The 23,008-nt window shown below is 42.1% G+C and overlaps 2 protein-coding genes across 2 annotated transcripts; both read left to right on the top strand.

Moving 5' to 3' along the window:
* The first annotated feature begins 828 nt into the window (after positions 1 to 828).
* On the top strand, positions 829 to 5,842 carry Coa7 (Cytochrome c oxidase assembly factor 7). The gene is made up of 4 exons (XM_080282839.1): positions 829 to 1,124; positions 2,617 to 2,900; positions 3,462 to 3,641; positions 4,313 to 5,842. The coding sequence occupies exons 1-4, from the start codon at positions 1,025 to 1,027 to the stop codon at positions 4,445 to 4,447; spliced, it is 699 nt and encodes a 232-aa protein (XP_080138965.1). The 5' UTR covers positions 829 to 1,024; the 3' UTR covers positions 4,448 to 5,842.
* Positions 5,843 to 6,702: 860 nt separating this feature from the next.
* LOC145413076 (zinc finger FYVE domain-containing protein 1-like) lies at positions 6,703 to 21,538 on the top strand. Its single transcript, XM_080282838.1, has 16 exons — positions 6,703 to 6,836; positions 10,030 to 10,160; positions 10,343 to 10,447; positions 11,224 to 11,330; positions 11,598 to 11,746; positions 12,052 to 12,190; positions 13,088 to 13,188; positions 13,617 to 13,729; positions 14,136 to 14,347; positions 14,683 to 14,880; positions 16,490 to 16,602; positions 17,153 to 17,306; positions 17,438 to 17,566; positions 18,731 to 18,923; positions 20,151 to 20,249; positions 20,784 to 21,538. The coding sequence occupies exons 2-16, from the start codon at positions 10,067 to 10,069 to the stop codon at positions 20,999 to 21,001; spliced, it is 2,124 nt and encodes a 707-aa protein (XP_080138964.1). The 5' UTR covers positions 6,703 to 6,836; positions 10,030 to 10,066; the 3' UTR covers positions 21,002 to 21,538.
* Positions 21,539 to 23,008: the final 1,470 nt, after the last annotated feature.

Raw genomic sequence — 23,008 nt, 5'->3', positions numbered from 1 at the left:
TCCTTGAAAGCAGTGATAAGAAACAGGGAAGTGAGCATGGAAGTGAAAAAGTTACTACATGACAGTATTGTGATACCAACTCTAACGTATGGAAGTGAAGCTTGAACGTTGTTGGAAGGACACAAGTCAAGAGTGAGAGTAGTGGAAATGAGTTAAGAGCAGCCTGTGGAGTCACATGGAGAGAGAGGCTGACAAATGAGGATATAAAGGAGCGTTGTGGTGTGGATGTGGATGTGATAGGAAGCGTTAGGTGGAACACACTGAGGTGGTTTGGCCATGTGGAGAGGATGAAGGGTGAGAGACTGACGAGGAGTGTATGAGTGAGGTGAAGGGGGGAGGGGGAGAGGGAGGGGGAGGCCGAGGATGAGATGGAGGGATGGAGTGGAGAGGTATATGAGAGAGGGGGGTGTGAGTTGGGAGCAGGGCAGTGAAATGGCGGGAGACAGGGCGACGTGGAGGCGATTTGTTTGTGGCCACCCCGTAAAGGATTGAGGCGTCTGGCAATAGATAGATAGATGAACATAATGTGTGTCAACAACGTACAAGAGGATATTGGCGTAATATGCTGTATAAATTGCTAGGAAATATGTATTACGCAATGTTCAAAGCCGTCTGGTTATTTCAGTGCAATCACGTGAAGGAGTTCCTCCAACACCTAAATCGTGTTTTCCATAGTAAAAATTCCTTAACATTTTCGAAAAAACTAACGCAGTGTTTATTTTACATTCTGTAAAAAAGAAAGCATCCATTTTAATTAATTGTAAAGTTTTTCCCCTTTATACTAATGGTCGCCTGTGCCTCAGCTGAGATTTGTTTATGTAATCGTTTGTGCAACACGCAGCTGAATCGTCTGCCTAAATACTCCCCTCGAAGCTTCCCGCGGCTGTATAAATGCTGGAATAACTTTGAATATCGCCAGAAGTCCATTAGAAAGCCGGTATATTTGGAAAAGATATGTGAATAACAGATCGGCGAAACAGCACTGAAAACATTGCAGAGATCAAAGGAAATTTGATCCGTCAAGATGGCATTTGATTTGAAGAAAGAAGAGGACGTGAAGGAGTTTTTAGAGAACATAGGAATTGAATATCGATTTGGTTGCTTCAGTGAGAGGAAGCCAGAAAGTAAGTAGCCGAATTTAACCCATAATTTCGTCAATGAAGTTTGCCTAGATTTCCATTCATGCCCACAGTCGTTCCGGATAACAGTACCTGTGGTAAAATTTCAGTTTAGGGGCATCACCAGGAGCTTTCCAGTTGAATATATTTCTTGAAGAGATTATGTAGAACTGAGTTAGGATTGGATTGGTAGGGTTTCTGCATGGCTAATCTTACATTCCATACCGGTAGTTAATAATATCTGTGGGAGTGAAGCCTCGCACCGACTTTGAGTTTTACGGTAGAGGAATATTTGGTAAACGAATGGAATTATGCCCAGCCAGTGAGTACTGGAATTAATATACTGGTACTCATTTAAATTTATGCAGTGGGTTAAGGTGTCTGTCAGGATAGATGGATATTAACAGATTATCATTACCGTACATTATTAGTGTCATTATTATGGTATTAGAGGTCATCTTCATTATACAAGTGGTTTGTTTTCTTGGAAGACCCGCTGAATAATAAATCAGTCGTGTATCAGACATACCGGTACAGTATCACACCATGGGCTTGATGGCAGTATGTTCCTGGCCAGTCAACCACCAATCATAAGCTTTAAAATATTCCTAACTTATCTCCCGGTACCTAAACAAGATCTTCCATTTTGATGCACTTCTACTTGCAGCGGGGTTTTGCAAACACTCCCCCATGGTGCAGCAAACTGGTAATTTTGGTCACTCGTACAGATTTCCACAAAATGTATATCAGTGGCTAAGACATTGCATCGTGCAGGTACCCACTTTTTTTTTTTTTTTTTTAATCAACATAGTTTTGGAGAAATAATTGTCAGAAATTGCATTTCTGGCAAGAACGTGAAAACTATGCTTTGAGAGAGAGAGAGAGAGAGATAGAGGGTGTACAGTAATGTGTATTGGGGCAGAAGAGGGTGTTGCCAGGCTCCCTGCTCACAAGGTGGGTCGCCAGCTCGCTCTGCACGCTGCGGTACAAACTTAGGGTGCTACTTTTGCACCCATTATTGACCACCCTACTTCTGTTCCATTATTCACTATTGACCTTACGTTAGATTTTATGTTGTTCTAAACAATTTTGACCCACAACTGCATTTTCTGGGGTTACGAAGCACGTACTTTTGGGTCATTGTTACTGGTGCAACTTGGCAACTGGGCTTGAGATATGGGTGGGAATGAGAGCTGCCAGTTACCCTAATACCTGATAAATTTTGTGTCGCGCTGATCCTTCTAGAACCTTTGTGGTGTGTTGTTGAAAATCTCGCTCATAAGAGGTATGTTGCAGCTTTCCGAGACACCCCCATATGAGATGTGTCGCAGTCCAAGGGTTAACTCCGACACCTCACCATTTTAACGATCACTGACTCTAACATATACAAACAGACAGTCATGTATTGGTCTGTCATATAGTGAGGTTGCCCTGTATGGTATCATTATAGTATTTATTTTATTTGTTCATTATTTATATTACGGTATTTATTTTTCAGGCTGCCACATGCTTGGAGACTATCTTGAAGGTGTGAAGAAGGATTTTGAGAAGGCTGCCAAGGTTTTCCGCAGTAACTGTGATGACTCCTCGTTTGCAAAGAGCTGCTACAAATTTGCCAATTATAATTTTCTTGGGAAAGGCCTCAAGCAGAATATGGATGAAGCTTTTTCCTACTACCTCAAGGGGTGCACCGCAGGGGACTATGACTCATGTTTAAATGGGGGACTTATGTGTATTTCTAACACACCCACAGTTGCTCAGCGGCCTAAAGATTATGATAAGGTAATTGGGTGCCATCTCCAGGTTATAGATAAAAATAAATTAATTAATTATGTACTGTATTTATACAGCATATATAATATGTTTGTGTGTGTGTGTGTGTGTATGTGTGTGTGTGCATGTGTGAAAATAGCTTTTTGACAGAGTAATGCTGTAGCAATGTTTTGAAGGTCATCACATCGCCTTTGGTACCATTATACTGTATACACTACTGTACTGTATCTTATCCTGACTGTCACTAGTTGATTTAATTCAGCTGAGGGAAGCTCCAACCATGTCAGCTGTTGAGTTACTCGGCTTTATTTTCTCTCTTATCTGTATCCAGGTGCCATAATCCTAGAAGGGATGGCTACAAATAAATTGCTGTCACATCACCCTGTCCTATGCCATCATGCTGCCTGTCCCCCAGCGTGCACCACTCTCACTTATATACCTCTCCACCTCATTCTCAGTCTCTCCCACCTCCACCTCACTCACATTCTCTTAGTCTGTTTCTTGTTCTCCATTCTTTCCACTTAACCTAATGATCTCAAGATAGTTCTAATGAATTTTCTCTGTGTACAGGGTCTGGAGCTGTTAGACAAGGCTTGTGATGGCCGCAATGCATTTTCCTGTTACTACATCTCCGGGATCTTCATCCAGGGAGTGAAGAATGTTATAGGCAAGGACATGACCAAAGCCTTCAGTTACTCCCTGAAGGCCTGTGAGCTGGGAAATATGTATGCTTGTGCTAATGTGTCGCAGGTAAGTGCAGTAGTTTGGTTAGGTGAAGTTGGAAATTATCGTTAGTAAATGATGATGATGATTAGTCTGTATATTGTATTTTTCTATTTATCTATCTATTGCCAGACGCCATTATCCCGTAAGGGGTGGCCATTTGACTTTGAGTTATTTGTTTTATGGGGAGGGACACTAACCCTCCACCAACCCTCTTGCTGACACGTAGGGAGCACGTATGGTTTGGTTATATGGTTACCACCCAGCATTGTAAATGGTTTCTTGGCTTACAGGAAACCATTTGACTTGTCATTCAGTGTAAAGCCACCTGTAAGGGAAAGAAAGGCAATAAGAAGTGGTAGGAAAGATGGGTGAAATAGGAAGAGAGGAGGGCAGGCACAAAAAAAGAATGATAAAGGCTAAGAAGTAGGCAGCACTACATCGTGTATTATTGCTTTACTGTATATATTAATTTACCCTATTAAAAAAAGTACAGTTTCAGCATTACCATATTCTGGTCATCTGTTGGTCTTAATATGTATCGCTAAAAAGTAAAGAGTTTCAAATAGTATACAAATCTTCTGTCAGTAGCCTGTATACAGTATTTATGTTTTATACTGTATGTTAATATCCCTTATAAAAAGTACGGTACTGAGTTTTATACAATACTCCGATCTTCTCTTGGTATTGTTTGACAGATGTACCGGAAGGGTGATGGTGTGGAGCAAGATGTGACCAAGGGTGAGGAATATAAGAAGAAGGCTTTAGACATGCAGGATCAAATGAAGGAGCAGATGCAACTACAATTTCAGCAAGGAACTGACCAGGTGTAACATTATCCCATCCCCTTTCCATCTTGACCAATATAACCAAGATACAGGCGGGCCTTGTAAGTTAAATGTGTTACAGAATACAGGATGGTTCTCAAGTAGCACTTCACTTTAATGTAGTTGTTTTCATCTGGGGAAACTGGGCCACACCTGCAACTTGAATACTATGTCGTGATTGCTAGAAATTTGATGAGCCTTAATTAGGATCTGGGAATAGGTCTTCTTGGTTATTAGTTAAATCAAACTTTTAATCCAACTAGACTTGGTCATTGGCTGATATGGAAGGGATTCAAGATCATTGTCAGGTTAAATGATGTATAGAAACTCACCTAGCAATATCTTGTTTTGTGGGGATGGCTCAAACTGCTGGTATGGGTGTGGCAGTGGGAGAAGGAAATGAATAAATGATGCGAGGTAGACTGATAAACACTGACTGAGCTATCCCCCACAACACACGAGAATCCATCCAGGACAGGGTTACATATAGACCATCCATTATCCCAAGGCTTTCCATACATTTAGTACTGCAAACTTGGTGGATGTGAAACTTTAATAGACAAGTTTTCTGCCATTTGTTGTGCATTTTATCTTATGTGGGAAAAGAGGTCTGAGTGATGATGATGTGGACTTAAATAGGAAAAAAAAGAATGATGATATGAAAAAGGAGTAATGATGATGACACTATAGAACTGGTATTGAAAAAGAATGAAAAAACAAATGTGTTCCTTGACTCTGTAGCTGCATTGCACCATGAAACTGTAAATGAGTGACTCAGGTAACTCATAGGAACAGTACCCTAACTGTGGTAAGTAAGTAGATGGTCCATTGCAACAAGTAGAAATGTTGGGTGGGAAAGAGAGAGACAGGTTATAGCTTGAATTCATTTTCTCTAATGTTTTGGTCTTATGTGTCAGAATTATGGCTGAATAACCTCAGGCTCAGAGGCATAAGTTACAGAGATGAGCACCATGGTTCAACACACAATGGCATCTGTCCCAACCCATATACCTGTATTTATTATTTACTTTCTCCCATGTATTTTGTGTGAGACTAGTTCTGGGTAGCTTGTGCTGCGGCTACTAACTGTTGTATGATAACTTAGTGGTGTTTATACAGTACTTACAGGTTATAAATATGTAGCAGTATTTCATGAGTCATAGCTAGGAGTAGTAGTAGCAGCAGTAGTAGTGGGAAGAGGAGGGAGAAGGCTGATTTTAAATATGAGCCTAATGGAGTGTTGGCTGAAATTGTCCTCCTCAGACAGTCTGCCATCCCTCTTTTGAGCTGTAAGAGGATAGTTTTGGGGATGTTTGTATAACTCCCCCATCTGAGTTATAGTTGTACCGTGTATAGTATGTAAATAATAACCTAATAATGGTTGATAAAAGTATTGTTCATATGTACAGTGCAAAATAAATAATTTGTCATAAATTTATGTTGTATCTACCAGTACATGGACTTTCAGCATACTATTGTTGCACTTCGATATTGTGGTGTATGCTGGGCGGTTCACTAATATATGCAGATCAGGGTTGGGCCATTGTGCCATGTACTGATGTAATGCATATAGCGTCATTGTCTTCATACAATTTTTAGACACCTGGTGGCCAAGTAATATCAGGTATTTAGGTGAATTTGGCCCATTAGGGTTTAATGCAAAGGGCTGGTTGGAGTTTCATGTTTATGTAATGCAGTGGTTTTTTGCATGTGTAATGCTGCTTAGGGGAAGGCAGCTGATGACTCCCCATAAACATGTAGGCTGATTAGCCTTTCCCAGTACATATATCACTCACAGAGGGGGGTCACTTTTACCTGCCATGTTACTGGAGAAGGTGTGAAGGATGGAGGAGGATGTGGAAAGGCTGGATAGTGTGAGATGCTTAGGATACATGAGGTGAGAACTGGAGAGGCAGGTAAGCATGAGGTGGATTGGTAAACTTGTGAGGCATCCGAGGTGGTGAGGCACCATAATACAGTATTTAACATTAGCCAGAGGTTTAGTTGTGTATGTTCCTCTGGTCATAGTTGATTCATTGATATCATGCCTCAGGGAGGAAAAAGATAGACATGCTGTTAGAATGCAGTTGATGCAGACCAACTTTTGTACATGACTATCTCTCTCTCTCTCTCTCTCACTCTCACTCTCTCTCTCTTTCTCATTATCCCAGTTTTGTTTCCTATGTAGCCTCCATACTCTTCTCTTGCTGCTTTGCTATATTTAAAGTTCCCGCTCCATCGGGATGACGTCATATCCGGGTGCGGCCTCAGCTGATAGTGGATGTAAACAACAGTCAGATGGTGATCGCTTCTACTTTCTCTACCCCTTTAGGCTCTTCCTGTCCTAAAGTCTTCGGTGACGCGCACTTGCTGGCACCTACAGATCATGTAAAAGGTAAGAAGGCATCCAAAATTGCTTCTCCGAGCTGAATCGGTCGCGGAAATGTGAGATATGGTTGACATTACACCATCTCATGACATGACGTGCGACATGACAAGATTCTCAAGGTCGATAATAACCACGACGCACAACAAAAGAACCATTGCAGTGCCGTAGACGTATTTAAAGCTGTTGAGTTTTAAGTTATATAACCAGTTTGATGTTTTAATGGAAAATGGATTCAGTGAATGATGGACTGAAGCAAATGTAAGTAGCGAGTAATTCAGGATTATTATAAATTAGACATACACTGACTGCTATCATCATGACAGGTTTATTCCAGGCATCATATACAGGTATTGTTTTAGGCAGTGATTCAGTGGACAGTTGGGTAAATTAACGCTTTTCACTTTTTAACTTTCTCCATTGGTTACCTTCTCATGCCCTCTTTCTAAACTCTCACTGCCTCAGGTCAAGCTTATACCACAGAGTCACATGGCATTATTTCAGCCCTTAATGTGGGGTGAAATAGGGGTCAAACTTGATTGTACCTTGATGCATGCTTTTTCTTTTTCTTTCTTTATGCCTAGTGTTTATTTTTGCTGGTAGAGGAGTGTGAGAATGAGTCACTGAGGCTGGCAGGGTGAAAGAAGCATCCTGAAGCTTGTGGGTAACTTTATTGGTGTAGAGAACATAGCCCATATTTTTCAAGGTTTAATTTATTTTTTTAGTTTGTTCTTACTGATCGAATGCCAAGAAATGATGTAGTGTTCCCATTTTTAAAGGTAGTTTTTATTATTATTATTATTATTATTTGATAAGGAGCAGGGAGGTGAGCATGGAAGTGAAACTTGGACCTTTGTGGAAGGACACAGGTCAAGAGTGAGAGCAGTGGAAATGAGTTATTTGAGAGGAGCATGTGGAGTTGCATGGAGAGACAGACTGGCATATGAGGAAGGAAAGGAGCATTGTGTTGTGGTTGTGATAGGAAGCTTTAGGAGAAATACACAGAGGTGGTTTTGTATTGTGGAGAGGATGTAGAGCGGGGAAACTAACGAGGAGAGTGTATGTGAGGGAGATGGAGGGTGGGACAGGGAGGGGGATGCAAAGGATGAGATGGATGAAGTGGAGAGGGATATAAGAGAGGGTGTGTGTGAGCTGGGAGCAGGGCAGTGAAATGGCATTGGACAGGGTGACATGGAGGTGATTTGTTTGTGGCCACCCCTTATGGGATTGAGGTGTCTGGCAGTAGATAGGTAGAATGATTATTATTTTCTAGTGTATTTAAAAAAATATTCTTTGTGTGGACAAAATGTTGCCCATGTTATTGTTTTCAGACATTAACCCACACATATGGCAGTGACCCAGAAATGTCCTAAAATAGGCCAAAATCAAGCTGAGATTTGTATAGTAAAGAAGAGTACAGAACCAGTTCATTATTGTGACAAAGATGTGGCAGATTATTCTTTTGGAGAGGATGGTTGCCCTCTCTCCAATGCCACAGATCCCTCTCACATATATTCTACTGTACTGTGACTCCTCACCCTATCGCTTCATGTGATCCTTTGTCTCTCTCCACCTTATTCACATACACTCATTGTCAGTCCATCACGTATCTCCAACAGGCCAAACCATCTCAGTCTCTCTCCCCCCCATCAGCACCACACCACTCTTTCGCTCCCTCATTTGTCTCTCTCGCCAAGTAACTCCACATGCTGTTTTGTTTGTTTTTTGTTTTATTTTAGTGCTCACTGCCTCATCAGGTAGTGTACAATAATGAAGTATGTCAAAATTGTGCTCCTCAACTGTACACTGTAGCTAGAATAAATGTTGATATGGACTTGCCAGATTTAATTTTTTCTGTTTTTAAAGTTTGGTTGGAGTGGATGAATTTGACAGTTTTACGCTATTTGTCTTCCTTTTGTTGTGTGTGTGTGTGTGTGTGTGTGTGTGTGTGTGTGTGTGTGTGTGTGTGTGTGTGTGTGTTTTAAGTTCAGTTGGGTTAGGATATGTTAGACTGTGTTAGGTTTGGTTAAGTAAGGTACTGGTTTGGTTTGGTTAAGATAGGCTTGGTTTGGTTAAGTTAGATATACCATACGGTACGGTAGTTTTGTTGGGGTTAGGATATGTCGAATAGGGTTAGGATAGGTTTGTGTTTGGTTATACTGTTTGCTTTGGTTTTGTTAGATTAGCATGAGTTTAGGATAGAGTGCAGTAGATAAGGAGTCCATTATTACTGAGTGGAGTGTGTTGTTTTTATAATTGCTGCTCCTGTCCAAGCATTAGTCAGAGAGAACAAGTACCATAGAGTACACAGTGCTTCACAGTCAAATTACCATAGCTGTCTATCTGTTTGTGTCTGTCTGTCTGTCTGTCTATCCTGTTTATATACCTATACAGGTATACCCCGGTTTAACGATGCAATCGGTCAGGTGAAAACTCTTTGTTAGGTGGGGTATCATATATCAGGGTAGATTTAACATGTCAAGTAATGGGATCGTTTTTCAGCCTTGAGTTCCCCCCCAACCAAGTCCTAAACCCACCCAAATGAGTCCAAAAACGAGTTTAAAGCCAGTCTAAATGGCCTAATAGCTGTAAAAAAAAGCTAATCTAAGGCTAACACCTGTAAATAACTCACTAAAACCAACAAATAAAATTTGAAAATCGTCAAATATAAGTCTGGAAAAAATCAAGCTTAGTAAACTGTACCCCAAAATGACAATGTTCACCCCACCTATGGCTAACATACATTAAGCTAAGTCTAAAACATGTTTATAAATCAACCTAAACACACAATTTTAGTCTAAAATATCATCAAAATCAGTAAGAATAATAAAAACCCATTGTTAAACTGAGGTTTGGCCATCGTTAAGTAGGTTATGGTGGTATTTCTACTCCCATCGTTAAATCGGGGTATCATATCTAGGGGTATCGTATATTGGGGTATTACTGTATCACCTTGTGTGCCTATATCATATGTCTACCTGTCTGTAGCCAGACACCTCAGTACCAGAAGTAGTGGTCGTAAATGAATCGCCTCCATGTCACCCTGTCCTCTTCCATCAGGCTGTCATGTCCAGCTCACACACTCCCCTCTCTCATATACCATACCTCTCCATCCCATGCATCCATCTTCTCTGCAATCCACCTCTCCACCTCACTCATACAGCCTCCTACTCTAAATCTCCTCTTTATCCATATTATACAGATTTGGGGGTTAAGTGTGTGTGTGAGGTTTGGGAATAATGGAGCCACGTCGCCCCTCCCACAACATCCCTGGTCCTGGTGTGGCGCACAGCATCAGGCTTGACAGTTCAGGAGTGTCCAGGATCCCGGCTAGTAAGCATTCCAGTTTATAAATCAAGAGCGAGAGCAGTAAAAATGAGTTGTCTGAGAGGAGACTGAGGGAGTGAATTTCATCTTGTGAGGTTTTTGGGTCATGAACCTGCTCTCAGAACAAGTTGAATTTATTTGTGTGAGGGTAAGTATATGGGCCATAGTAACATGTATTCTCTATGCAGGTCTGTCAGTTCCCTCTGGTGCTCCTCCTCCCAGTTCTGCCATCATGAGTTCCCTTGCTGCAGACTTCCAGAATGACCACTCCTTCAACAGCCTGTCGTCCTTGCGTGCGTATCTGCATTTTTTTTCACCCAGCTTTGAGTATTTTCTCTTTGGCAGTCCATATGCATGTCACACTCCTCCACATATCATCACTTCAGCAAAAATACCCGCCATCTCTATTAGGTACATGATAGGGTTGTCTCATTCAGGATTGATGCATTGGTACTAGTGTGGGAGTTACTGTGACATGTTGGTGGGTCTTGTGGAAGATTGGTAATGTCTGTGTCAATGAAATTAAAATTAAACTGTTCTCTGCTGTAGCCCTGGATTGAGTTTGCATCATTTCAGTCAACAGATGACCTCTCTAGCCACAAGGACACCATCTCCCCCATAGTGGAATGGTGGAATATTGGATAGTGGTGGAAACAGATACTATGCGGTGGCATCGATGTAACTGGGCAGCCCCTCAATTTGGCTATACGGATGTCTCAGTCTCCTCCCTATCCCCTGAAAGGAGAATGGTGAATTGCAAGGGAAGGTTAACTACAACTTGCAGTCCACTGGGTACATGTTTAGATGAGCCTGGGGCAACAACAACAACAACAACAGAATACAGTATTAATATTACGTCATGTTCTGTGGGGCTTTAGGTATCTCATAGGACCTCTTCCTAAGTTATTTATATTGCCCGGTTCACCTTAGTAGTCACATAGATGACACTAATACAAATTATGTCAATATTAATGTATAGGGAAAGTGGTGGAAAGATGGTAATGTTATAGTATTTGTATATACTGTTAATATTTATTTATTATTTATGTGTTTGTTTATTCGTGGACAGAGAGCAACGCCACACCTGACCTGCTGAACACAGAGATGCGCAGTATTGACCTGGGGCCACCTCAGCAGCAGTGTTTCAAGCTTATTGATGAGAAGGAGGAACTCCAGGTTGTTGGATATTTTCACTGTCATATAAAACTAGTGCTGCAGTGTAGTCATGATGGTACTGTATAACTAGTGGTTTTATATACAGGGTGGTACTGGAGATGGATGCTGCCTGGTTATATGAATATCCCGCAGCTCCCTCCCTGTCCCCAGAAAAGATGATGATGGACTGCAGATGAAGGGCCACTTCAGTTTGCAGTCCACTGGGTTAATACTTAGATGGGCTGGGACCACAATAACAGATAAGATGACACTTGGTATGTCCATCAGGTAAAGAACTCTGGAGAACTGCTGAAGAAGATGGGATGTAGTCGTGACAAAGGTCTGCAGGTGAAAGTGGTGTCCATATTTGGCAACACCGGCGAGGGAAAGTCATACACGCTCAACCAGATATTTTTCGGAGGAGCTGAAGTGTTCAAGTGAGTTCAGTTTGTAGTATTGTTGTTGTTGCTAAGCTTACCTTTTACCGGTATCGAAGAAACTTATCTGTTAAAATTGCATTGATATCAGTAAAGAAATTTGCCAGTTTTATTTGTAAGGTACTCTATGAAGTATCATGTATTGTATCTTGTGCAGTTCCTACAGTATTTATTGTAGCCTAAACTAACCCATCCATATTCGTTGTTCCAACCAAGTCTAACCAAACCACATTCCTCATTCCAGCCAAATCTAACCCCTTTCCCCATTCCTGGCTAATGTAACCCAACCATAATCTTCATTCCAGAACAAGTGGTACCCAGACATCCTGTACGATGGGTGTGTGGGCAGCGTATGACCCAGCCAACAAGGCCCTGGTGCTGGACACTGAGGGTATGTTGGGCATCAGCACCACATCAAAGCAGCGCAAACGACTTCTTCTCAAGGTGGCACATAAGGAATTTGGTTGGTTCTTCGTCCTCATCATTATTGTTATCATTTGCCATTATCATCATTTTGTTATGGTCACTATTATCATTATTGTTATCAGTTATCATAATCATTTTGTCATGGTCTCTGTCACATCATCATCATCATCATCATCATCATCATCATCATCATTGACATTATCTTCTTGCAGTGTATTTGGTGTGGTACAGGTTATATATTTACTGTATTGCATTTTACTGCACATTGAAATGCAACTACTGTATCTGCTCTAAGTATTTTCAGATAATCAAAATATTATGCAGAATGGCCCAGTGAATATGCGAGAAACTTCAAGAGGTTTTTCTTGTTCTAATTTTGAGTAATAAATGTATAACAGCATTGGTGTGATTCTCAGCTGTTAAAGAATTACATTTGCTGATGACATGGGAAAAAGTGGTCTCCCTCATAATTCACCCCCCTTGGATATGAACTGACACAGGCTGAATCTGGTAGAAGCGCTTTAGTTACTCACTAAACCACCACCACCAGGCACCATAGTTTGGTTATATGGTTACCACCCAGCATAGTAAATGCTTTCCTGGTGTATGGAATCCATTTGGCTTGTCACTCAGTGTAGAGTCACCCTTAGACAGAAGGAAGAGGAAAGAAAGACATAAGAGGAAGGAGAGAAAGAAGGAAGGGAGAGAAGAAAGGGCAGCAACCAGAGAGCAGCACTACATTGAGTGAGTGGATGGTGAGCGCCCCCACTTACCATTAGATATTACATTTACTAGTCAAAAGTAGGCCAAGAATAAGCTTCATATTCCTATAGCCAGTATTTCCCGGGATGTTCTGTATGTAGTGCACAATAAAATCTTGCATGCTTTTTCTGACTATGTTCTCCACTTCTTCAGGTGTTGGCAGTGTCCGATGTCATTATCTACCGGACACGTGCTGAGAGACTCAACACGGACATGTACAAATTCCTAGCAGAGGCATCACGGGCATACACAAAGTACAGTATATAACCAGCTTTGTCCTGTGGCTAACAGTTAGAGTGGCATTATACCTTTGTTTCTTGGCATATAAAGAAAGGATTCCGGGGACATGAATGAGAGTGTGGTTCATTTAGTCAGGCAAACATTCATTAGTTTCTCTTTGTCAGGCTTTTTTTTATTGGCTGTCTGAAACATACTTCACCTAACCTTGGAGTTGGAAAGGAGGTGTGGATGATGGTGATGATGATAAAGAAAGTGGATCCTTATTTTTGAACTGAGCTGTAAGAGGAAATTATCAGTACCTTATGATGCTGGCCGTGAAGAATCATTGTGGAAAGGATGTATCACCATTGTACCATCTTGCATTGACTACTGAAGGATGATAATCTGGATCAGGTTAGGTGAATGAACTGTTAACTGTATGGTATTTTGCGTACATATTTAGGTACTTCCGGAGTGACCTGGAAGCAGTAGCAAGAAGGGCTGAGTGTGAGTGCATCTTTGGACCTCCTGTCTTCATCTTCCATGACACCCGACACACAGAAATCCTTACTGGAGGTTAGTGTGATTGTAGTGCTGAACAGTAACTTGATGTAAAAACTGTGAATGATGCAGTTTGGTGAATCTTTATCAAATGCTAAGGTCCATCAGCTGTTTTAAAGCTACATGAACCCTGCCCCTTCATAAAATCAGGTTAGCATTGGCTTTATGCATTGACAATACAGGTAGTAATTTCATAGCTTCTAAAGTTTCACCAGTGTAGAACATCTCACTGTCATTATATCACTTGTTAGAATATTGTTTGGTGTTAGTATGAGACACCTTCCTGTGATAACAACTCTGATATTGGCTAGCCCTGGTAACTTTGGCCTAAAATCCACTGAGTTCACCTTCAGATGAGCATGGGTCCACAACAGCAACAAACATAAAAGGGCTTACACTAACCATTCACTGCACTACCCAGATATAGGTCAAGGTCCTGAGGAGGTCCTAAAAGAGAACTTCCGTAAGCAGGACCTGAAAATTGATGGGTTCAACAGTTTGCACTACGTTGGTGAGCGGCACGGGGCAGCAGACACGGACTTTAGGCGGATCAGGAAGGCCGTGATTGATGAGTTGAGGAATAACACCGTGAGGTCACCCAGGCAGCCCAAGATTGTGTTGGATATGTTGCAGGTGGGTCTGTTTGTTTATCTGTCTGTCCCAGTAGGGAGCAAGGTGTCATAGATGATGATGATGGTGATGATGATGATGATGTATAGTACTTTTGCATGCATTTTTCATTCATACTCTGGTAACTCTAGTGCTGGAGAGGAACACCTTCAGTTGGTGGCATCAGGATGATTGGTTGGCTCCACTATCCAGTTATACAGATGTTTTTCAATTCCCTCTGTGTCCCCTTGAATGGAAGGTGATGAACTGCAGTTCCCCAGATTCACATTCAGAGGAGCCAGGGGTTGCAAGTACTGCCACTACTGCTGTTCACACTCTGGTATCTTCCTATTGTGCAGACGATCAACCGTAAATTCAGCGGTGACATCCACAGCAGTGAGCCGGCATTCCCTGACGAGTATTTCACGTGTACCAGTGTGTGTTCTTCGTGTAATGCTCGCTGCTCACTGTTCATGAACCACACCACACACGATGATGGGCCCAATGAACACTTCACAGAACGACAGTGCAAATACCACCATCGCTTTGATAATAAGGTGAGATTATGTGCTGTAATACAGGGTGGTCCATATGTTGTGCCCACTTTGCTTCTTGTAGGTTGGAAAAAACATACCAAAGTGCCACCCCATTCTAAAATTATAGATATGTAATTGTTTTGGGAAAATGTGACTGTACTGTAATATTTTGGGATTAAAATTGATAAAGGAGAGGGAGGCCTTCATGTGGTGGCATCCCTCTCCTGTGCCACATAAGTATGTACAATCAGCATCAAAAGTTCTGTTGGAGGGAAAGATCTTCCTGGGAGTGTGGTTGAGATCAGTGCTCATGGCCAGAAAAAAGTCATCCATAGTCAACAGATACTGATTGCAAAACCAAAGAGTGGTGCTGATGCTCTGACAAGTCAAATGGGACCAGAAGACAACAGAGGTGTACTTGACTCAGTACTGGTTGATAGCTGCCTCAAGACCAGGGCTGGTGGGCTAGTAATGAAGTTTCCATCTGCTGAGGCCAAAGGTGAAGCGGCTGGGGTACTGAGTGATGGCACTTTTTGCGTATCAGAGCCAAAGAAAATGCAAAAATGACCGTGGTGGGCCTTTCCCCTTCCTTGGCAACTCTGACATCATCCCAAACATCCCGAATAAATACAATAAAATTAAGATGCTCATTGATTGACGTTGCACCCTCAACTTTCTAGTAACAGTAGTTGTTTTCCTTAGAGGGACACTAAACCTCTGCCAGCCCACTTGTTGTCACGTAGGGAACACGTGTTGGTTGGTTATAAGGTTACCACTCAGCGTTGTAAGTGATTTCCTGGTTTACAGGAAATCATTTGGCTTGCCACTCAGTGTAGAGCTACCCTAAAAACAAAATACCACTACACTGAGTGAGTGGATGATAGGCGCCTCCACCCATCTCATTGTCTCATGTTGATTATTGTAATTCACTGTGGGTTGGTCTTCCAAATAACATACTAACAAAAGTTCAGTCTGTGTTGAACAGGGCAGCACGGTTTGTCTTTGGTTTTCCCCAGAGAACCTCAACTACCCCCGTTCCTAATTGAGCTGCATTGATTACCAGTAAAGGCTAGAATCGAATTTATACTGTGTCTTATTACATTCAAGGTTGTTAAATTTGGTGAACTGAAGTATCTTGCTGAATTGTTAAAACTCCCATCGGCACGCCCAGGTGTGATGTTACGTAGTGAAGATAATTCCTTGTGTCTTGATGAGTGTGGAGCCATTTGCAAGTCATCTTTCTCTGATCGTTCTTTTGTGTATAGAGCCCCTAGATTATATAATGGATTTTTATTGTTCATGAAACAATTTTCTTCTGTTGAATCCTTTAAGAGACAGCTGAAAGCCTTTCTTTTTTCAAAATGCAACAACATGTAGGGAGGTACAATGACAGATGATTATAGGGTTTAATTATTGCCCCTTTGATATTTTTTTTCTTACTGATGAAGCTTGTATTATATATGAGAGATGCCATTGTTCTTGTAATTGTAAAAAGTAATATATATGTGTGTCGAGCGCTAGTGAATTACCAGTGGGAGAACTGGCACTTTTGAGAAACGAAAGACAAGATTATTGTCAGTGTTATTATTATTATTATTATTATTACATTAAGTGGCTAATTAACTTTCAGGTGTACTTGTGTCGGAAATGTGACACGGAGGCCGAGAGAAGTGTGGTGGTGCCCAAGACATCTTCATCTAAAGACAACACTTGGCTTGGTCTGGCTAAATATGCTTGGTCTGGGTGAGTTATTAGAAGTATGAGGCTTTAAGAAATTGAGAAAACTTCTGTCAAGATTGAGAGCAGCAGAAATGTGTTATTTGAGAGGAGCATATGGAGTTGCATGGAGAGACAGAGAGGCTAATGGAGTAAGTGTTGTGGTGTTGATATGGAACTAATCAAAAGTGTTAAGACTAATACTCTGAGATAGTTTTGCCATGTGGAGAGGATGGAGAATGAGAGACTGATCATAAGAGTGTATGCAGGTGATGTGGAAGGGGAGGGGAGGAGAGAGATCAAGAATGAGATGGAGTCTCCTGAGAGAGATTTGAAAGAGGGGGTTGTGGGACAGTGTGACCTGAAGGCAATTTATTTGTGAGTTCATTCATACAGTTTTGGATGCTTGATGGTATGATGTTACTCATCTTGTTGCTTCTTGTCATTGCCACTCCAGGTATGTGTGGGAATAGAGTATTAAAACAGCGTGGGAGTAGAGTACTTAAATTCCTGTGTATTAGTTGGCCAGTTCCCACATTTAAAAGTAGACACACTACATATGTTGGTGTCACTGCAGGTATGTGTTGGAGTGTGAGAAGTGTGGTATAATCTACCGCAACCGCCAATATTGGTACGGCAATGAGTCACCCAGCAACAGTGTGGTGCGCGAGGAGTACCAGCATGTGTGGCCCGGCAGTATCATGGGCACCGAGGCTCATGCTGGAAGACAGGTTACACACACTCTTACTGGGTTGCATGATGATGGTGATGGTGATGACAGTGATGGTAATGATGTATATGATGATGATAATGATGTATATGATGATGATGATACAATTTTTTCCTGTGTGTGTGTCACCAGATGCTGGAGGGTGTAGCAGCATTAGGTTCAGCCTTGTCAACCATCTCTTCCCCCCCAGCCAGAGTGATGTCATCCTGGCTCACCAATCAAGTCAACCCTGCATACTGGAAGCCCAACCATCTTTGCACAGTTAGTGTTCACTCTTTTTGCTCTGTTGTTCAAAATTACCATCTCCACCTTTAGTGGTAGTGGTGACAGCAGTAGTAGTAGTAGCAGTAGTAGTAGTAGCAGTAGTAGTAGCAGTAGTAGTAGTAGTAGTAGTAGCAGTAGCAGTAGTAGTAGCAGCAACAGCAACAGCAGCAGCAGCAGCAGCAGCAGTGGCAGTAGTGGAGTACAATCTCCCAAATCCAAAAATTTTTTTCCAAAGACCTGACTCCCTCCCCTTTTTTTCTTTAACACTGTGTCCCCTTTTTTCAATAAGGGCTAAAGCGTTGCCCCTGGGTAGAGGACTTTGGTTTTGGAGTGTGTAGCACTTTATGACCAGCTGTCCATCCTGTTGTCTACCAATGACTCGGGTGGACTTGAACCTCAGACCCTTCGGTCAGAGCACTCTAACCCACTGAGCCATGGCTGCTACAACCATATGGGTGGCAGGAAACCACTACTTCTCCTGGCAAGGCAGCGTACCCAGGCACGGCGCGAACTCACAACTCTTCAGTCTCGAGTCAGGCACTCAACCACTGAGCAGCAGTAAGTGAGAGTTGATATCATCTGTCCAAGTTTCCATACATCATCAGTGCATATATGAGGACAACTTGAATAAAAAGCACTGTTTTCTACCTTCCACCAGCACTGCCATATGAGTAAAGAGAAATACTGTAATAGTAATAGTTATCCATCCATCATCCAATCCTATGTCGCCCCATGAGGAGCGTAGGAACCCATGGCTAGGCAAGTTAGTCCTGACATTTAAGATGAGAGTGACCAGCCTCACTCATCCTCGAGTGACATTACATGAGCAATAAACCCCAACCACCCCTTGGATATAAACCTACAGAGGCTCAATCTGATTGCAGCACCTTAATTACCAACTAAACCACCAGGTGACAGATTCGGTTACATGGTTACCACGAGGCATAGTAAATGGTTTCCTGGTTTACAGGAAACCATTTGGCTTGTCACTAAGTGTAGAGTCACCCATAGGCAGAAGGAAGAGGAAAGAATGAAGGATAAAAAGACAGAGGAGGAAGGATAGAAGAGAGGAAAGGGTAGATACCCAGAGCAGCATAAAACTATAATAATAATGATAATACATCATGATAGAGGTGTTAATTGCATTCTTCTTGCCATCAGCACTGCCATATGTGTAAGGAAGCTCTCACCACCATACACCACTGTAGAAAATGTGGTGAGGGGTTTTGTGATGAGTGTTCTGATGCCAAGATGCCGGTGCCAGAGATGGGGTGGGGGGACGAGCCAGTCAGAGTGTGTCGCAAATGTAAACAACACCGCTGTGAAGCCAACGCAGCTGCAGAGTCTCCAGAAGGTATTGGATGAAGGTGTTATTTTATTTTTATTCACTGTTTATTCATTTTATTTACTTATATTTTTAATGCATCCACCCAACACCACAGGCAAACCCCGGTGTAACAATGCAGTTGGTTAAGTAAAAACCCATCGCTGGGCGGAGTATCTTAAATCGGGGACAATTTAACATGTAAAGTATAGGAATGCATTTTTTGAGCCCTGGATTTCCCCCCGAACCAAGTCCTAAACCCACCCAAATGAGTCCAAAAAAAAAGTTTAAAGCCAATCTGAATGGCCTAACAGCTGGAAAAGAAGCTAACCTAAAACTTACACCCGTAAATAAATCACTATAACCAACAAATAAAATTTGAAAATTATAAAAAATTGGCCAGAAAATATCTCATCACTTCTTGTAAGTCCATGTCTGGTCCTGGTCGTCATCCTTGCTATCACCCCTGAGGCTAGGGGACATGTGGTGCTTCATAGCACTCACTCATCTTTTTCAAAGCCCTCAAACCCCATCTCTGGGGGAGGGTCGGGGGGGGGGGGAAGTCTGGCGAGGTGGGGTTATGGTTGCGGGAGACTGATGGCAGGCTCTGGGGGTGGTGATTGGGTGCGATGCCATGATTCACGAGGTGGAGATGGGGTGCAATGCCCATCGCAAAACTGAAGGTAGGCCTACGATAGGCGGGGTAGGATGGCATTTCTATCCTTGTCACTAATCCGGGGTATCGCATGTAGGGGTACCGTATCATAAATCGGGGTTTGCCTGTCCTTTACAAATATATACCGTACATACAGACACATGGCCACTACAACCAACTAAAATGTCTGGCCAGTTAGTGTCCTTCATGATTCACATCCAGTCAATCATCCCTCAGAAGTTATCTTTCCTAAGGAGACATGGGTATACCTAACCTTATTGCAGTGTGGCCACCAACCTTCCCTGATTCATTACTAACAAATAAGAACTATGATATATACAGTCCTCTATACCCATACTGTAATGTAGTCCCCTCACACCACAACACACTTATTCATCTCACGCACCTCAGTCTTACAGTGCAGATAATCCTTTAAATAAGCCTTATAAAATATATACTGTGTACAGTATATATTCTGGGAGTGCATGGCTGAAGTGACAGTTTTCCCTCCACTCTGCCAAATTTATATCCAGATGAACATGGGGCCACAGACAACACCTTTATTATGACTGTGTCCATTATATTATACTGTTTTCCTACAGTTGAGTATGACTGGAATGGAGACGAGAACACGGTGAGAGCAAGGCAGGTCAGTGAGGTGATATCCGGCACTCTGGCCACAGCCATCAGATACCCACTATGTAAGTACTAAACCACCCTTTCTGGTTTTCATAAGGAGTACATCAGCTCTATAAAGAATAATACAGGCATCCTTCATTATATGTCATTGATGTGTTCCTGTTTATCACAATTTCCGACATTTTTTACTGTAACTTTGGAGGAAACTGGCAGAGCAGCTCAGCAAATAAAATGAAATTCTAATATGCTCTCACTTTTTTATTATTTATTTACTGTAGAAAGCTGCAGAATAGTCCACAAAAAGAGGCAGCATGTAGAAAGAACACACTATATTCCCCATAGTACATGCAGAAGATGTTTTGTGCCTGTGTACTATTACATTCAGGAAAGGTGAAGGAAAATGTGCATCCTTCGTACTGGGTGCTTAATGAGCAAATCACCCAGTGTCTGTCTATCTTTTTATCTGTGTGTATATCTGTAGTCAGCAGCCTTAATCCCAGAGGGGGTGGCCACACATACACTGCCTCCATGTCACCCTGTCCACCATCATCAAGCTGCCCTCCCTGAAACTCACGCCACCCTCACTCCATTTTCAGTAAAGATGAAGGAAAGCACACGTCCCTCTTACTGGGTGCCGGATGAGGAAATCATCCAGTGCCTGGTGTGTAAGAGAGACTTTGGTCCCAAACTAGTACTGCATCACTGCCGGGCCTGTGGCAAGGGAGTGTGTGACGACTGCTCCCCGACACAGAGGCCAGTCAAGGAGAGGGGCTGGGACTATCCTGTACGAGTTTGCAACAACTGCATTAAGTAGAAAGCTCAGTGTAGGTATGCAAAGGGTGTATGTAAGTAGACCTAGGTGTGCAAAGTAGGTGTGCAAGTAAGCCATGATGTGGAAAGGGTGTGTGTGCACAGATGTTAATTCAGTTCCCTGTATTTCCTTCAGTTAAGCAAGTTCCGTAGCACCTCTTACTTAGCCCAAGTAAGTGTGCAAATGGTGTGTGTGTGTGTGTGTGTGTGTGTATATAGAGGAGGTGTTCAAAGGGGATGTGCAAGTAGATGTGCAAATGACAGGTAGGTGTGCAGAAGGGTGTGTGCAAGTATAGTACAGTACCAGCAGTTGTGTAAAGAGCCCTTGTTATTAGTTAAAGTGGCTCCCCAGCACTTCATCCTCACCAGTGTATTGCTTTATACTGTACAGTATAGCACTTTAATAACCCCATTGCGTGGTGTGTGAGTGCAGTCCCATAGTAAAACTACATCACTGCCGAATGATTAATAATTGATCGCATTAAATAGAACATGGCAACGTAACAACAGAGGTAATTGCCGCCATACAATGATTAAAGCAGAACAAAGGTAATAAACTATACATCACTGCCAGGCGTGCGGCAAGGATGTGTGTGATAACCGTTCCCCAACCTCATCACATTACGAGACCTTCTGTGGCCACTTCCTTAGCAATTAGATTTGTATGTTACACTTGAATATTCTCTTATACTTACCTGTTAATACCATGATGTCTTACAAAAGTGAAACTCAGGGGAATATTAATGTTTCATATGCAAACAAGCTGCTAAGGAAGGGGCCAGTGAACAAGAGGGTGTGGGACCATCCTGTGTGTGTCTGTGTAGCAGTTGTGACAAATAGTGATTGAAATACTGTAGCGTGCATATATTTTAGCTTAGACAAACACTAGGAATTTGTGTTGACTCAGACTTAGACTAGAAATTTGTGTTGACTCAGACAAACGCTAGGAATTTGTGTTGACTAGGCGGGTGTCTGTCCACATCGGAAGAATTTACCTTTGTACTGGAAATATGTGTTCTTTGAGGATACAGCAGTTTCATCTGGAAGAAGGATGGAGGGTGACAACTGGGTGCGGAGGGTGAGAGGTGTGAACTTTGGGGGTTGAGTTGTGAGAGGTAGACCAAAATAGACTTGGAATGAGGTCATACAGTATGACCATAGGGCCAATGAACTGAAAAGAGAGGCTGCCGGAGACCAAGCAACATTGTGGGCTGCCATTAGGTGATCAAGGCTGACACATGCAAGCATATAAGAGCCTTTATAGATGAAGCAAAGATAATGACGATCGCCCTGAAGAGCAGTAGGTAGAAGGATAGATGGGGTGCACGGGCCACCCCTGTGTTATGCCCAGCCAACCCAGTGCTCACTCCAGATTATTCATTTATTTTCATTTATTAATAAATCTAACAGTTGGACTTGAAATGTAGTGGGATGAAGTTTGGGAGGAAACTAATCTGGGGAAGTGAATCCCAAAGAGAAGCCATTTGGAGACATAACTGTCACATCCTCACAGTAAAACACTTTCAGTATATACCATAAGTATTAATTCTTCCCTGTGAACACCACTGTGAATGCATGACTTATTTAAACATTTTTAACCAGAACTAACACAAGGTTCAAGAAACTCTATGGATCTCTGATTTTTGTCTAAATATCAGATAGGCATAAGATTAAATAGCTGTAACCAGTTTGTAAGCCTAAGATGTAGTGAAAATCTAATTTCTGTGCAGTTGTGGGTGAAATAAGTTAGCATGTGACTACCAACACAAAGATATGTACAAGTTAGTTTGCTTTGCTAGAAATGTTTACTCTGGCACCTTGTGGTCTGCTGGTTAGCACGCCCCATTCCGAGTGATGGCCATGCATAGGTTTGTTCCTTAAGAGATAGCTGGAGGTTTTTCTGTCAGTTAATGCCATCATTGCCGGTAGGTTGGTCATCTGCCCTTAAACCTTTGGATAAGGCAGACCTCTTCATTAAATATTTCCTATTTTCTGATATTTTATTCAGCTT

Source organism: Coenobita brevimanus, chromosome 12 (assembly GCF_032717465.1).
Source record: "Coenobita brevimanus isolate Jiangsu-jjx chromosome 12, ASM3271746v2, whole genome shotgun sequence".
Taxonomy (NCBI): domain Eukaryota; kingdom Metazoa; phylum Arthropoda; class Malacostraca; order Decapoda; family Coenobitidae; genus Coenobita; species Coenobita brevimanus.
This window is presented reverse-complemented; position numbering and strand designations above follow the sequence as displayed.

Bases quoted from the DNA above. Each gene is read 5' to 3' on its own strand.
- LOC145413076 (XM_080282838.1), top strand. From the start codon at position 10,067: ATGGAGCCACGTCGCCCCTCCCACAACATCCCTGGTCCTGGTGTGGCG. The intron at 10,448-11,223 runs GTGCGTATCTGC...ATTCGTGGACAG, and splicing joins CAACAGCCTGTCGTCCTTGC to AGAGCAACGCCACACCTGAC. The intron at 20,250-20,783 runs GTAAGTACTAAA...CTCCATTTTCAG, and splicing joins AGCCATCAGATACCCACTAT to TAAAGATGAAGGAAAGCACA.
- Coa7 (XM_080282839.1), top strand. From the start codon at position 1,025: ATGGCATTTGATTTGAAGAAAGAAGAGGACGTGAAGGAGTTTTTAGAG. The intron at 2,901-3,461 runs GTAATTGGGTGC...CTCTGTGTACAG, and splicing joins GGCCTAAAGATTATGATAAG to GGTCTGGAGCTGTTAGACAA. The intron at 3,642-4,312 runs GTAAGTGCAGTA...ATTGTTTGACAG, and splicing joins CTTGTGCTAATGTGTCGCAG to ATGTACCGGAAGGGTGATGG.